This window comes from Stegostoma tigrinum, chromosome 11 (genome assembly GCF_030684315.1).
Source record: "Stegostoma tigrinum isolate sSteTig4 chromosome 11, sSteTig4.hap1, whole genome shotgun sequence".
Classification (NCBI taxonomy): Eukaryota; Metazoa; Chordata; class Chondrichthyes; order Orectolobiformes; family Stegostomatidae; genus Stegostoma; species Stegostoma tigrinum.
In genome coordinates, this window is record NC_081364.1 from 26,258,012 (window position 1) to 26,274,691 (window position 16,680).

Below are 16,680 nucleotides of genomic sequence, written 5' to 3' on the forward strand. Positions count from 1 at the left end.
AATTAGTACTCCTAAATTACTTTGTTCCTGAGACTTCTGAAGACCTTCCACACTTAGAAAGCAGTCAATGCCTCTATTCTTCCATGCAAAGTGTATAACCTCACATTCTCCCACATTGTATTCCATCTGTCACTTCTTTACCTACTCTTCTAGCCTGTCCAAGCCCTTCAGCAGCCTCCCTGCTACCTCAACACTACCAGTCCCTCCAACTATCTTTGTCTCATTTGCAAATTTAGCAACCATGCCTTCAGTTCCTTTGCCCAGCTCATTAATGTATAATGTGAATAGTTGTGACCCTGACACTGACCTCTGTGGAACTTCATGAGTCACTATCTGCTGTTCTGAAAAAGGCACCTTATACCTGCTCATTTCACCTGATGAGGGGGCTACGCTCTGAAAGCTTGTGTTTTCAAAAACCTATTGGACTGTAACCTGGTGTCTTATGATTTCTGACCTTGATGAAGCTGTGGCGACTCTGTCCTATTTTATGATACACTTGCAAGCACTCCACAATCTCATCCTTAATAATGGACTGTAAAATCTTACAAGTGACCTAGTTCAGGCTAACGGGCCTACAGTTTCCAACTTTCTGCCTATCTCCTTACTTAGGGGTTTTACAATTTGCCATTTTCTAATCGTCTGGGACTCTCCCTAACACTAAATGAATTCTGAAAAATCACCATCAATATCTGTACAATTTTGTCAGCTATCTCCTTCAGCACTTGGGGGTATAGTTCATCAGTTTCAGGTAGTTTAGCCACTTTCAGATCTTGTTCAGCGTCCCCAGCACCACCTCCTTAGTGATGGACACTACACTCAACTGTACCTCCTAGTTTTCTCTTTTTTTTCCATTTGTGGGATGTGGGTGCCGCTGGCTGGCCAGCATTTCTTGCCCATCCCTAGTTATCCTTGAGAAGGTGGTAGTGAACTGCCTTACTGACCCGCTGTGCATCAACCCACAGCAGGGGGACTGCAGTGCTATTAGCGAGTAAATTCCTGGATTTTGACTCTGCGATATTTCCAAGTCAGGGTGGTGAGTAACTTGGAGGTGGTGATGTTCCAATATATCTGCTGTCCTTGTCCTTCTAGATGGAAGTGGTCGTGGGTTTGGAAGATGCAGTCTGAGGAACTTTGGTGAATTTTTGTAGTGCGTCTTGTAGATAGTACACACTGCATCAGTGGTAGAGGGAGTGAATGTTTGTGGATACAGTGCCAAACAAGTGGGCTGCTTTATCCTGGATGGTGTCAAGCTTGTGTTGTTGGGGCTGCACCCATCCAGGAAAATGGGGAGTATTCCATCACACTGCTGACTTGTGCCTTGTAGATGGTGGACCGGCTTTGAAGAGTCAGGAGGTGAGTTACTTGTCGCAGTATTCATAGCTTCTGACCTACTCTTTTAGTCACTGTTTATGTGGTGAGTTCAGTTGAGCTTCTGGTCAGTGATGACCCACAGGATGTTCATAGTGGAGGATTCAGTGATGGTAACACTATTGAATGTCAAGGGGCGGTGGTTAGATTGTCTGTTATTGGTGATGGTCATAGCCTGGCATTAGCATGGCACAAATGTCACTTGCCACTTGTCAGTCCAAGTCTGGATACTGTCCAGATCTTGTTGCACGTGAACACGGACTGCTTCAGCATCTGAGGAGTCGTGAATGGTGCTAAACATTGTGCAATCATTGGCGAACATCCCCACTTCTGACCTTATGATGGAGGGAAGGTCATTGTTGAAGCAGCTGAAGATGGTTGGGCTTAGGACACTACCATGAAGAACTCTTGAATTTCTAGCATCTTCCATTGTGAAAACTGATGCGTAGTTCCTCCATAATTTCTTTTTTCCCTGTTAATATTTCTCCTGCCTCCATTTCCAGAGGTGCAAAGTCTACTCTAGCCTCTCTCTTGCTTTTCAACATATCTTAAAAAGAACTTTCAATCTTTTATATTACTAGCTAGCTTATTATCATATTTCATCTTCTTCACCACCACCCCCATTTTACTTATTGCTTTTTGAGTTAACCTCTGTTGGATTTTAAAGCCTTCTAATTCTTCTGGTTTCTGACTGACTAATCTACACCACATTGTATACTTTTTCTTTTTGCTCTTAAGCTCTCCCTGACTTTCCTTGTTGGCCATGCAGTTAGTATATTTCTCTTCCTCCCAGTGAATTTCTGCTGTGCATCCCAAATTAATCCCAGAAACTCTTGCCAATGCTGCTTCACCATCTACCCTGCTAGGCTCCCAACCAATTCTGGCCAGCTCTTCCCTCATGTCTTTGTAGTTACCTTTTACTCTGTTGTAATATTGTTCCATCTGATTCCAGATGTTTCCCCCACAAACTACAGGGTGAATTATATCATCATGGTCACTGCCCACTAGGGATACCTTCACCTTCAGCACTCTAATGAAGTCTGCCTCATTACACATCACTAAATCAGGAATTGTCTGTCCTCTAATGGGCTGTACCACAAGCTGCTCCAAAAAAAATCTAGATATTCCACAATAATAAAATGTGAGGCTGGATGAACACAGCAGGCCAAGCAGCATCTCGGGAGCACAAAAGCCGACGTTTGGGGCCTAGACCCTTCATCAGAGAGGCTCTCTGATGAAGGGTCTAGGCCCCAAACGTCGGCTTTTGTGCTCCTGAGATGCTGCTTGGCCTGCTGTGTTCATCCAGCCTCACATTTTATTATCTTGGAATTCTCCAGCATCTGCAGTTCCCATTATCTTAGATATTCCACAATTTCCTTTTGTAGGGATCTGCTACCAACCTAATTTTCCCAGTCCACCTGCATATTGAAGTTCACCATGATTATTATATTATTGCCTTTCTTACGTGCCTTTTCTATCTCCTGATTTATTTTCTTTCTCACATACTGACTACTGCTAGGAGGCCTGTACATACCTCCCATCAGGGTTTTTTCCACTTTGCAGTTCCTCAACTCTGCCCACAAAAGTTCCATGTCTTCTGACTCTGTCTCACTTCTTTCTGTTGATTTTATCATCTCGTTATTTAACTTCTGAAAAGAATTTCTCAGTGTAATTTTTATTTTGTATTTGGTGCAATTTTAAATGAATGATTTTTCTCAAATTCACCGTTTTGACTTCCTAAAATTTAGAGTTGTATTTCATTCATTTTGGCTTCTGCACCAATATTTTGTCCAAGGCATGAAATTTATTTACTTGTAACACATCATTTAACCTTCTCTGTATCTTTCTTCCACAGTGGTCATTTATAGTTGCTACTATTACAGAGATACTACCTGTGGCATTCCTCCCTAACTTTATCATCCAGAGAAAAGTACTAAAACCTTTCAGGACACAGACTGGGGGAACAATTATGGTAAGGAAATACCTTTATTTGAAAGTTATCATGCATTCTTAGTTAATCATTTTTTAAAATTAAAATATTCTGCCTGTGTGCATGTATTTGTGTGACAGAGAAAAATTGATTACTTGATTCAGCCCACGTGATTGGGAATGTCTCATTCAAATCTTAAATATTCAATGAATAATTCTTCAAATGTTAGGCAGTATTTAAAAAGTACAGTGTGTTCAGCTGCAATTTTTAAAATTTGTGCATTACCGCTCCCATGCAGTGAAAGATTCATTCCTGTTAGTAAATTATTCAGTGCCTTATGTACAGTTTTGTCTGAGAAAATGCAGTTATTGCTCAATTCTTAAGAAATGTTTCATAATTGTGTTGCTCAAACTAAAAGGTTAGATTGTATAAGAACTTCTGAGTTTGCATTAATTGACTTTGTACATGGACTAAATAAACAATTCTGCATTCTCAAAAAGTAATGCAGGTGTTTGGCCAAATTGTACTGCAAAATCGGATACTAATTTTTAAAGGGGCAAAGAAAATGCTTGTTAAATTTTTGGTCTGTAGTTCAGTTAAGATATATGAACTCTCAATGAATCTGACTGAGTCCACTCTGCCCTCCTTTTCTAACTCATACTTTCAAGGGTTGTAGCCAGTTTGCCTGTCCGCAACTGCAAACATCAAGGGGTGAACAGCATTCTAGACTTTGGCTTTATTCCTTACAAAAAGACAGATGGTGCATGGAAGACTGAGCTTGAAGTCAGATCCTGATAACAATAATTTTTTTAATGCTTATCATTTGCAAGTCAGAGTGAATTTAATCTGTACCCCATAAACAGTATTTTGGACTTCCTTGCTTTCAATACTACCTTTATGAAAGCACTGTACAATAGATTCAAGTTCATATAAGTAGTTAACTTACTACTGTACGTTTTGCAGTAGTGTTCATTAGTCCATCCTTGGAAAAATAGAAATACACAGGCTTTTACGAGATTTGCAGTATTCTGCATGTATAACAAGACTTTTTGATCATACAGTGGTAAGAGTCAGAGGTTGTATGGCCTGGATATTTGGTGGTAGAGTTAAAATCTTGATGACTCTCCGCTGGCAGCAAAAACCAGTGATCTTGAACTCCAGCAAATACCTGTTGTAAACATTTTGAATTTTTTATGACATTACCTTTGTTTATGTAAGAAAGATTTACCAGTGTGAATGTATTTTGAGTCCCTGTATTGTCTTTTAAGGTTGCTAGGTTTGAGACCTGGCTCAGAAAAAAAAGGCAGGCTCCGAAGGACCTGGTAGTATTTTAGGAATGTTAAAATCATATTTGTATTTCTGCATTTTTTTTTTAACAGCACAGCGATCCTGTTTCAGTTGTGACCATGGATTCAAAATAGTTTCTGTTTCAAAATTGCTTAATTTGAGGGAATATTTAAGGAAGAAATTAGCTGTTGATGGAGATTAAAATTTTTGTTTGCTTTTTTGTTGTAAATAACTGCTCAGCCTTGGAATTAGTTTGCAAGATGTGAGGCTATGTTCAAAAGTAAGCAGCAGTTTATCTTCAAGTGATTGTAATTAATTCTACAATGGGGTGCTGTACTAGAAGTGTTTAATAGAATATGCATTCTCAGTCCTCAAATATTATAATAACTCAATTTTAAAATGGACATGTGTTCTCTCAAATTGTCAAATATTCTGAAGCAATACATGTAGCCCTGTCTGACCTGTATTGTAGCATCTTTTCTAATTGACTGGCTAAAATTAACCGGAAGATAAGCCTGTGAGATTTTATTTCAGTGTCTAGCAGTTCTACTTTTAACATTACACAACTCTGGTCTAATGACATGGTAATAAATACAGTGGATAACACCGTATCCTTTAGAGACAAGTAAACAACTGATCCACCTAATCTAACCACCAGATGCCAAAGGACTACTAACTGAATGCAATTATAAATCCAACCGTTGTGAATGCCATTTCCACACATAGCAGTAAAACGTAAATTACTTTGCTGCTTCCAGTTTGCTCTTCCTGTCAAATACCTCTTAGCTAACTATTGGTCACTATTATCTTTTCAAATAATTCTATCTCCAAGATAGTCTTTCATTGCTTTTTATATATTATAGTCTGTTGTTTAATGTGAGTGCTCTGCATTCTCTCTGAGCATTTTTATTTTAAAAGTTAGCTGACACCAGAGCTGGATGGAATATTTGTGATATGGTCTCATTTGAAGCAAGATGTAACTCTAAAATTGCCACTGTTAACTGTCCTGTCTTCTAAGTTTTTATAGCTGTCATTCTACTGATAGGATGACTTCCTGCTATTGATTGCAAAATCTGTTTTTAAAATGACGTCACGAGTATTTTAGTTTAGGCATTTTGTTATTAAAGAAGAATATCATGAATTTTTTAAACTTTATTTTATGCTTTGGATTACAAAAAAAATTTACATTTATTTGAAGAAATTGTACATTTGAATGCTGATAGAAATTTATTATTACTATTGGCCTTCTGTCTCAATGATTGCACTGAATTAGGTGAAGTAAAAATAAAAGGTTGCATGAAATTTACATTTTAAAATTTATTTAAATTAGTACATGTGCATTGATAATCTACAATTAATTGTACATTTTAGTAATTGTAGGAAATCAGTAGGAGCATTTAATATGGGACAAAATGTAATTTAAAATAGAAGCAGGAAGTGTTGGGGATACTCAACGGTTTGGCATCATCTCTGGAGAGAGAAACAAAGTTCATGTACCAAGTTTGATATGATTCTTCTTCAGAATTTTTTTTCTAAAGTTTGGTAGAATAGTCATGTCAGAGTTAAAACATTCACACTGTTTCTTTCTCCTGAGATGTTGCCAAACCTACTGAGTTTCCTAGCACTTTCTGTTCTTATTTTGGATATCCAGCATCTGTATCACTTTGCTTTCATTTGATTATTTTGCCTGTTAGAATGCGGCAAACCCTATTTAATATTTGCTAGTGTTTGCATGATTAATCCTTCATTACTCCTCTCCTTTTTGTATCTGCATTTATCAACCCTTCTCCAACATTACCCTTGAAGTCCACTGAATGAGACTGTGCCATTGGCTCAATTGAGAAGAAAAGTGGTGCTGAAGTGTTAATAAAGGTGAATGGATAGGTAGTACTCTCAGTCAGACTGGATTCAGTTATTTCCAATCAATGGGTAAAATTTAATGGAGGTGATGGGATTTATCACAAAGACTATACCTCTATATACAAGTAAGCAATAAACCTGCTGTAATTTCTAGTTTCAACACACTACCCTTAACGAATTCCCAAATTACAGACTGGAGCTGTGCTGTTAACATTCAAGAATTATTTCTTCCTCTGGAAATTGGTAGATGTGTCTGATGCAACAAGGTTGTGAGCCAAAAATATGACAATTCACAGAATGTGTGCTGTATTTTGCTGATTTGTTTTTAAAGCCCTTGTATCATGTAGCTTAGGAAAGGGTACAGAGGAGGCTAACCAGGATGTTGTCTGATCTGGAGGATTTTAATTATGATGAGAGTTCATAAGATATAGGGGCAGAATTAGGCCATTTGGCCCATCAGTTTCTGCTCTGCCATTCAACTGTAGCTGACCTGCTCCTCACCCCATTTTCCTGCTTTCTCCCCAAAACCCTTCAGCCCATTACTAATTAAAAATCTGTCTAACTCCTCATTGAATTTACTTAGTGCTCCAGCATCCACTTTGGAGTAGCGAATTCTACAGATTCACAACCCTTTCGGAGAAGCAGTTTCTCCTCAACTCTGTTTTAAATTTGCTAGCCCTTCTCCTAAGACGATGACCTTTTGTCTTAGAATGGCCCACAACAGGAAGCATCTGCTTCACATATATTTTAGCTATATGTTTTATCATTTTGAATACCTCAGTTTGATCTCCCCTCATTCTTCAAAATTCCAGTCAGTTTTGGACTAAACAGGTTAATCTTCATCTGACAAACCCTTCCTCTCTGGGATTAATTTAGTGAACCTCCTCTAACCTGCCTCGAATGCCACTGCATCTTCACTCAAATAAGGGGACTAAAACTGTGCACAGTATTCCATGTGCAGTCTCACCAATGCCTTGTATTGTTATATAGAGGTTGAATAAACTCAAGATGACGTTCACTGGAAAGACAAAGGCTGAGAGGTGTCCTGATAGAGATCTACAACTTTGAGGGGCACAGATGGGGTGGATAGACTGTGTAGCTTTTTCCAAGGGTGGATAGGTCAACTCTAAGACTCCACAGGTTCAAGGTGAGAGGGGGGAAAGGTTTTTGCGGGTGGTTGTTGCCTAGAATGCACAGCCAGTGGAGGTAGTGGAAGCGGGCATGTTATCAAGATAACCCTGAAACGTCGCTGGACTCATGAATTGGTGGTGAACAGAGGGACAGAAACCCCTTCTGGTCAATAAGTAGTGGATCTGAATAACAATCCGGAATTGGTGCAAGCATGCTGAGCCAAAAGGCCTGTTTGTGTATTGTATTGTATTCACTGCGTGAGGGGGTGCTGGTACTTAGTTAGCAAGTGGATTGTGATTGGTAAAGATGTGGTCATGGAAACTAGTTAATTGGAAATTTTTTTAAAACCTTAAACCAGGCAAGTTGACTCTCTCAGTGCAATACCCTGAACAATCAAATAACCGGTGAATGGTTGTCACCCATTTTTTTGAGCTGTAATAGATTAAATGTGTGTGTATGCAAGTTCTTTCTATCTACAAAGAGTAGAACCCTGTATATTAATGTATATAGCTTTAATACATGTCAGAGTGCCACACTGCAGACCTGACAAATAATATGATCCTTCAATCTTTTGAGATGTTTGGCTGACGTAGTTGGCATCATGCGCACTGAAATTTGTATACCACATTATTCATTTGCATGATTGATAGAACAGCTGTTATCTGTGATTACTCCTCATTGCTACTGCATAGTAGCAGAGTGAAACAGTTTATAAATTCACCTGTTGCTTCAAAAGACTGATGGATCATATCAAGCATTATGTCCTTTCAGCTATTTGGAACATGCAGCTGACCACTCCACATTTGCAAAACTCGTAACACCCTGTCTTATATTTAGACGCAATTCTGCAGTTAAGCAACATATATGCTGTATAATCCTAATTGTGTGTGGAGTTAATTTGACAACTAACTTTTAGGACTGTAACTTGTGTGTACTACAAGCTACGTGTATGTTAATACATGACACCCTGTTCTCTGCAGCCTGAAGACAAACATCACTATATCAGTTTCAAATCAACAAAATAGGTGACAGTCAATCACTAGTTCATTTCTCATGGCAATTTCTAGATGAATCGTAGTCAATATACCTGGTTCAAAAGTTTACAAAGCCTGGCTTTTTAACTGTTTAATTAGCATCAATTGGTGCATTCTGCATGGTGAACCCCTCAACCATGTCAATCAAGCAGCACTCTCATACAGTATAAATGTTGATTTCTTTTTATCCCTTGAATTTGTATGATCGTGAATTGTTCTGATGAGTAAGAGGTGAAAAGCTTTGAAAACAATGTCTTTTCTCAGCAATAAATTCTGTGCCACCAAGCAACTACTGGCACTGGTTGCTAAAAGGAAAATAGAAAATATTTAATTTCAGTCTCATCCTGGGTTTATATTTTGTTGTGTTACTAGTCACTGGAGCATTCTAAGTATTGCTGAACCTGTTAAACAAGAATTCTCTTTGCTTCCCAAGGTGACATTACGCTTTAAGGGAGTGGCACAAAATTGCATGAGCCAAGATGTATATTGTTATTGTTTAATATCAGAATGATGTCTTTATTATTTTAAATTATAAAGTTCTGTTGGTGCATTTAAAAATGGCAAATAATTCTATTTGTGACACTAGTGGTCCTGGGCAGAGTAGAGCTGTGCTGATAGAATAACTCTACCGTCAATTATGTCTGGAGATTGGATATGGAATGGGTGTCTCTGAGAGTCTGTAACATCCCTTGTGGATGGCATAAAGTCACTTGGTAGCTGACCATACATAGACAAGGAAACTTCCTGCTTAATACCACCTGCTGGCCTACAGTATTCCTCAATGTTCCTTATTACTTGGATAAACACTAGCAGTACTAGAGGATGAGCTCAAAATGGGGAAATCAGTGTTTATCTCCAAAAGTGGCTTGGTTTCATTACCAGTCCTGAGAACTAACCAACCCTCTCTAGGCCCATGGCAGTGTTGGTGAAAGAAACAGCAAGAAGAGAAACTTGCTCTTGACAGCTTATCTGTCATCTGTGTACCTGTCTATGACTTTTGGATACCCTCAATTGTGTTATGTAGTCCTATCATCATGATAAATGGGATAGATTCAGGATGGATTTCGCAGCTTAATATTGGGCATTCGTAAGGTACTGTTGATCATCAGAATTGTATTCAATCACAATTTCCATTTGCCGTTTTTAAATTCAGTGCAAAATGAAATTGCTGACAAGACCAATGTTTGTTGCTCACCCTTAGTTGCTCTCAAAGATAGTGGTGAGTCACAGCAGTCCATGTGGTGTACATTGACACGCATACACGCACACGCACGTGCACACAGACACACACCTGCTAGGAAGGAAGTTCCAGAGGCTTGATCCTGTGACAAAGAAGAAATGATAAAATAGTTCCAAGTTGAGATGGTTGTGGCTTGGTGAGGATCCTACAGGTGATGTTTCCATGTAGCTGTTGATCTTGTCCTTCCAGATCAGGAGATTACCAGCTTTGGAAGGCTATGTCAAAGGAGCATTTGTGAGTGGCTGCAGTGTGCCTGGTAAATGGTGTATATACTGCTGCTGTTGCTGATGGAGGGAATGCTGATCAAGCTGGTTGCTTTTGACAGAATGTTGTTGAGCTTCTTGATGGCTGCTGCTGCTGCTGCTGCTTGGAGCTGCATTCATCTAGTCAAGTGGGGAGTACTCCATCACTTTGTTGACTTGTGTCTCATAAGTGATGGTCAAGGTTCGCAGATGCAGGAGGTGAGTTACTTACCTCAGTCATCTGTCCTTGTAGCTTAATTATTTATAACTGTAGTCCAGTTAATTCCATGTGAAGCTGGATGAACACAGCAGGCCAAGCAGCATCTCAGGAGCACAAAAGCTGACGTTTCGGGCCTAGACCCTCAGCTTTTGTGCTCCTGAGATGTTGCTTGGCCTGCTGTGTTCATCCAGCCTCACATTTTATTATCTTGGAATCTCCAGCATCTGCAGTTCCCATTATCTCTGAGAAGGGTCTAGGCCCGAAACGTCAGCTTTTGTGCTCCTGAGATGCTGCTTGGCCTGCTGTGTTCATCCAGCCTCACATTTTATTATCTTGGAATCTCCAGCATCTGCAGTTCCCATTATCTCCAGTTAATTCCAGTTCAGTGGTCATCCCTAGCAGGTAAACAGTATGGGATTCAGTTACGATAGCACCATTGAATGTCAAGCTCAACACCATCCCAGCCAAAGCAGCTCACTTGATTTTTGTGACTAGACATATGCTCTGGGAAAGGCAAGAATATTTCTTCTGCCCAATGCCCCCTAAATGCCATTGTGACCTTGGGAATGTTCTGAAAGAAGATTAATTTGTCTCCTGTTTATTACATAATAAATTCAAATACATGCCAATGTGATTTGAACTTAAGGGAAGCTAAGAAGCTAATTACACTTAGGATTGTGTCAGCCTGTGTTTTCTATTTAGCAGTTTACTGTCCTCCTGAAAAGAGGACATGAGCAATATTCCCTCCAAGTGCAATGGTTTTCCATTTTGTTCATCTTCAAGCAGATCTTCAGCTTAAGCAGCTGTGGAAATAGTGGCAACGAGGTGTTATATCATTTGAAAGTACAGAGAATGGAAGAAAGGATCAACAAGAGATTATTGATAGGACAAGATCCATTGCTACTGATAGTGTTGCTGGAACCCAGCAGACTGACAGATGTCAGAGAAATGGCTCTCTGAAGATTCTGTGACATCAAGATTGTTGTGAACAAAGCGAACAGCATTTCCAGGATGTGCACCTTGCTAGAGGCAACTTCTTCCCTCCCCGCAGTGTGTTTGCGTGGAGTTGAGCTGATGATGACTTGAGGGCCAAAGCAATTGAATGGGAAGTGAGAGACCATACGCAGTGGAGGCAGAGTTGAAAAGGCTGTATGATTGTGCCTCGTGACATGTTAGTATATGAAGTAATGTGTGTTTGTAATCACATGTAATGTGAGTTGAGTCTTTCTATATTGACGTAATAAAAATGAAGTTTATCTCTTAGGCTTAATCTTCCCAGGTTAGTGCGGAATGAAATCGCTGTTAGATTGCCACTCACTCCTGCTTAATTAACCAACAAGAAAGCTTGGCATTTTTGGCAGAAACTTCTGCCAGCCTCTTCCAAAATGTAGAACGGTCTTCTGTCAGAGTTCATTTTTTTTTAATCATGCTGGATTGGTTTTTATGAGGTGGGTGGGCAGAGACAAGCCACACGCAACTTTTATGCGCTAGTTGTGGTATTCATGTATGTTTTCATTCACAGACTACACAACTTGTAGCTCAGGTTGAGGTTCTGGATGTGAGTTTGCTCGCTGAGCTGGAAGGTCAGTTTTCAGACGTTTCGTCACCATTCTAGGTAACATCATCAGTGAGCCTCCGACGAAGCCAGACTACACAACTCTCGAAGTTTTTAAAAATCTTTACAGAAAGTTAGTAAGTTAGTGAGTGGGTTTGAGTGGTGTGGTCGAGTTTGGTGGGAGTCAGATGGTCAGATGGGTGATTTTGGAGTGGTTCTGAGAGTTGGCAAGGTGACAGGGGACTGATTTGTTTGCATACCAACATGTCCTGGGTGATATGCCTTTCAAGTCTCAAACTTTAACTCTTGACCTACTCAAGGGATTGGTAAATGCTCATTGGAGATTTAAACTTCCAGGTATCTTCTGGACAGTCATTGTGTTATACATCTGATCTCTGATTATCGAAACATCATCTGGGCCTTTGTTTGAAATATCCTGCAACTCTTAGTTAAGATTTTATGTTGATTTTTAAATTGATTTGTTGAAAAGAAAGTGCAGTAATGGAGTCCTTCTCCAATAGTTTTTCTTTCATTCCCATTGTGAGAAACACTTTATTTTATCAATCTCTCCAGGAGTTCGTACCCCATCCACCAAATTAAATATTCACTCCTTCCACTGTTGGCACAAAATGGCTGTGGTCTATACCATCTGGAGGGAGCACTCTAAAAACTTGTCAAGTCTCCTTTAGCAGCATCCTCCAGTCCCTAAATCTGCAAGTGACTAGGATTGACTTTACATATTCATTTTGTATGTAGTTGTCCTTGACTCCCTGGATTTTGCTGAAGAAAGGTTTGTTTTGTTTGCTGTAGAAAGAACTGCTGAGTCTGTCCTGCCTAAGCCTGAGTTGGATTCCCACTGTTGGCTGATTCATTGACCATAAATATGATTAGAAACTGCCTTTGTAAATTTGTCGTATTGTAATTATATGTTCTGTTCTATGACTGTCTTGTGTAACACCACTACTCCTGGGTAGGATGGAAATGAATGGGTAATTAGGTCTTGAATTTATACTCCACCATGAAACTGCAGCACCTTCACTGATGAAAGGGTGTAACATAAAATGTGATAAATTTACACCATTTCAATGCCGACATAGGAGTTTATGTAGGAAAAGTTGAAAGGAAATCCAAATGCAGAGTGTTTAATTTAAGAGACTGGTGCCCTGTGTTATTTTACAAGGCTGTAAATTCTTTGAGCAAAAGGGAGGTGAAGCTTGTCACATGAACTAATAAATTTGAGAGATAAAGAAAATAACTCCTACAACCTATCACATTTTCTAATATACACCTTGGAACATCTACTATGTATGTGCTGGTTTGGAGGAGAACATCTGTCAAGAATTGTAACTCTTGGAATTGCTGACAGTTGTCTGCTTGGATTATGTGCTGCAGGATTGTGTAATGTTGTTCAGCTACAGTTGTGTTAAGTCATTTGAATATTGCTAGTGTCCTATTTAATATTTAAATTATAAACTAAGCCATAAAATAAATCATGCAAGTAAAGTAACACATGAAAAGTTGAGATTGCAATGCATTTGATCTTGCTGATGGAAGAGGTATCATAGAACAGTGCAGCACAAGAGCAGCCTATTGGCTAATTAATGTGTTGGTGTTTGCGCTCAGTTTGAACCCATGATTGTCTTTCCTAATCCTAACCGTATCAGCATGACCCTCTGGTCCTTTTCTTTCAATTACACTTATCTGTAAAACAGCCCTTTTGTTTTTCTCTGAAGAAATTTGGGACTTTTTTTTCCTTTTTAAAGGTGTTGTATAAATGGAAGTTGTTTTTGCAGATTTCATGTCTGTCTATCTTTCCAAAAGTTTTTGTCATGCCACTTGGCAACTTTCTAACTGTCAGCCTATCAGCCTCATTTGTCATGCTCCTGCGTTTCAATACCATCGCAGTCTGGTTTGCTATTTCATACCCCACCACCCAACAAACTAATTACAGTCTTGTCTACACGATAATGTTGCAATTTGTCTCTCTGAGGTTTCAACACATTTTATTTATTTTTGTTCTGTACTGCTTTGTGGTTTCTCTCCTCCTCTTTTCCTTAACATTTTCCCCCTCCCAAACCCCAACATCTGTAGCTAGACCTCCTTTTGAGGACATTGCTTCCAGAGTTGACTAGACACAACCTGCTTGTATATGTTCCACGGCGCAGAAATCTAAAGTTCTTTCCCCCTGCATTAAACAAAGCAGTTGATTAGTTTGTGTTTGTTTGAAATGGGTACGAAAACAACAGCAGTATGTTAAGGATTAGTCTATTAGGGTGAAATGAAATATTAAACTTGTAGTTTTAAAATTAGTTGGAAATGAGCAGTATAGAAATTTAGATCAAGAAGCTGAAGCTGTGTGGGGTAATAATGCCATAAGAAATGGTTAGCAAGCATTTAATTTCATTTTGGTAATTAGCCAGAACCTTTATTTAAAACTGAATACCTGCCTTGCCAGAAACGAGAAAGTACTTGGGGCTGCTTTGAGGCTAGCACTGGGGCCTCATTTAGTCAGGAGTTAGATCTTGCCAGATTGTGATGTCAAAGTGAAATTGATCTTGCATGAACTGAAAGGTGTGCCTGGAACTTGCAAAATCCGAGAAGCAGTCGTCAAATGTGCTGAGCAGATTCTCGAACCACTCCTTCTCAAGCTGCTGATCAGAATTAGCCCCTAGTTTTGACTGAAATGTTTGTATGTTCCGTGTCCAGTTACAAATCGACATTGCTTTTCCCTGATGTTAAGGGTTTGTTACATTCAAATACTTGATTATGTCACCCAGAATGCACAAGTCATATTGCCAGACTTCAAAAAGTCACTAACAGCACCTTGGCGATAAAGGTCTTGGGCTAGACTGAGCTGGACTTGTTGCAAGACCTTTCCACATCAGCTTTCATACATTTGTAAAGTAGGTCTATTTCAGTGAAATCTGACTCCACCTCCTCAAACATTTTCACAAATTGTTGATTATTTCGAGCACTAGCCTGAATAAATTAACTATTTTGACAATTGAGATGACAAGGTGTCGAGCCTTCTTCTAAGGGTCCGGACCCAAAACGTCAGCTTTCCTGCTCCTCTGATGCTGCTTGGCCTGCTGTGTTCATCCAGCTCTACACCTTGTTATCTCAGATTCTCCAGCATCGGCAGTTCCCACTATCTCAATCTATTTTGACAACTGCTTGTTAAATATTCAGAACGTCTTCCCAGCTATTAGATCACAGAAATAATTTTGATGTACACTTCAGAGAATGAAGCCAACCATCACCATGAAAGATGTTTACAGTCAAATGCTGCTTGAGCAGATTTGTTGCCAATCATTGTCCAGTCATTAGTGATGCACCATTCCTTCTGATTTGAAGCTAGATTTGAACCTCCATTTTCCATGTGCCCGATTCACTGTTTGTGACATGGTGAATGTAAGAATGTGGGGAGAGGGAGCTGGAAAAAGTGCAGCGTCCAACCTGGCCAACAAAGTCCGAGCAAAAAATAATGGGAATCCAAGCCAATCACTGCATATCTCTCTTTGTAGTTGGTGCCTCTTTTCCAAGTGTTTCCAGCGTGCTTCCGTTTTGTTTCCAGTTGTTTAAAAGGAAAGACTTGCTTACAAATTTGAGCTGGTGTCTGAGAAAAAGTCGCCTCGATTGTTCATTACAGGCTCTAATATATTCAGGCCAGATGTTTTTAAATGCTGTGATCTGCATCTAGAGGCCAATGTGCTGACCATCTCCTTAATTATGTTCACTCAGAAAGATGGAATTTTAAGCTGGGCAGTAACTGAATGAGGCAGAGGCATGTCCTTACTTAGGATGGGTTGCAGTATCCACAAAGCTCCCTGAGAAAGCAGGACAAGTAGTAAAGCCTCCAAAAAGGAACTGGTTGCTTGACACACTTGGTGCTGTCAATGCATTGTGCATCTCCAATAATATTGCCTTTTATTGTCCCTGTGAGGCAAATTGGCACGTAATGTGCGCAAACGTAGAAAATCCAGCAAATATTGCTCCTTTCAAAGTAGTTGATTGTGTGAAGAGGGAACCAAAAGCCACAGTGCCTTGATTGTGCTGCACCCTGCTATTGGTGGCATGAGCTGAGCACAGTGAGCCCTTTCCTGGTCTCCTAAGGATGGACAGCTGTATCATTCTAATGTTTTGCCACCTGCTTACAGTGCTGTAGGAGTTTGGAACATCAGTGGGAGGAAATGACTGGAGAATAATCATGAGGAGTTGGAGCACGGAAGAAGGCTTTACCATGCCCATGCTGCACTGCACAGGTGCAGGAGACCAGGTGCTGCCCTGTTCAGGTGACAGTGCAGCCTCCTCATTTAATCTGTGCCACTCCCATGGAACGGAAATTGTACCAGTCTCAGTAGGTACTTAGCTTTGACAGGTCAAGGGGCCAAGAATTTTCAGGAGAGACATTGGAATGAAAATTGCAGCAGAAGAGTCAGCAATAGCCAAGAACTGAAGAGGACTTCAATAATCTTCAGCTGAGAAGAAGGAAGTACGAGATTGTCACAGGACATAACTGATTCTGACCTCTTCTTTATACTTTTTGACAGTTTTGTTCTGTGGCGATTTCCAGGAATGATCGTACAAGAAAGGTGCCTTTTATCGGAAGGCTGTTCAGGACTTTTGGAATCTGGTTGAAACCTCAACAGTTATGCTAAAGATGGTAGCTCTTCCCCTGAGGTCTGTAACATTCTTGGACTAGGATGTTTCATAAAGGCAACCTCATCCTCCTGTTCCTTCTCACTGAGATTCTTTGTTGAGCTCTAGCATAGCAAAATAGAGTTTTACTCTTTTCTGTAGTCAAGGTCTCTGG

General features: G+C 39.8%; 1 protein-coding gene across 3 annotated transcripts in view; it reads left to right on the forward strand.

The window, feature by feature from the left end:
• hdac11 (histone deacetylase 11) overlaps window positions 1-16,680 on the forward strand; it is a 100,070-nt gene that overhangs the window by 25,189 nt on the left and 58,201 nt on the right. For all 3 annotated transcript variants that reach the window (XM_059649855.1, XM_059649856.1, XM_048548243.2), the window contains one exon: window positions 3,224-3,340. In XM_059649855.1, the coding sequence (XP_059505838.1) occupies window positions 3,224-3,340 (117 nt within the window). The remainder of the gene's footprint in view (window positions 1-3,223; window positions 3,341-16,680) is intronic.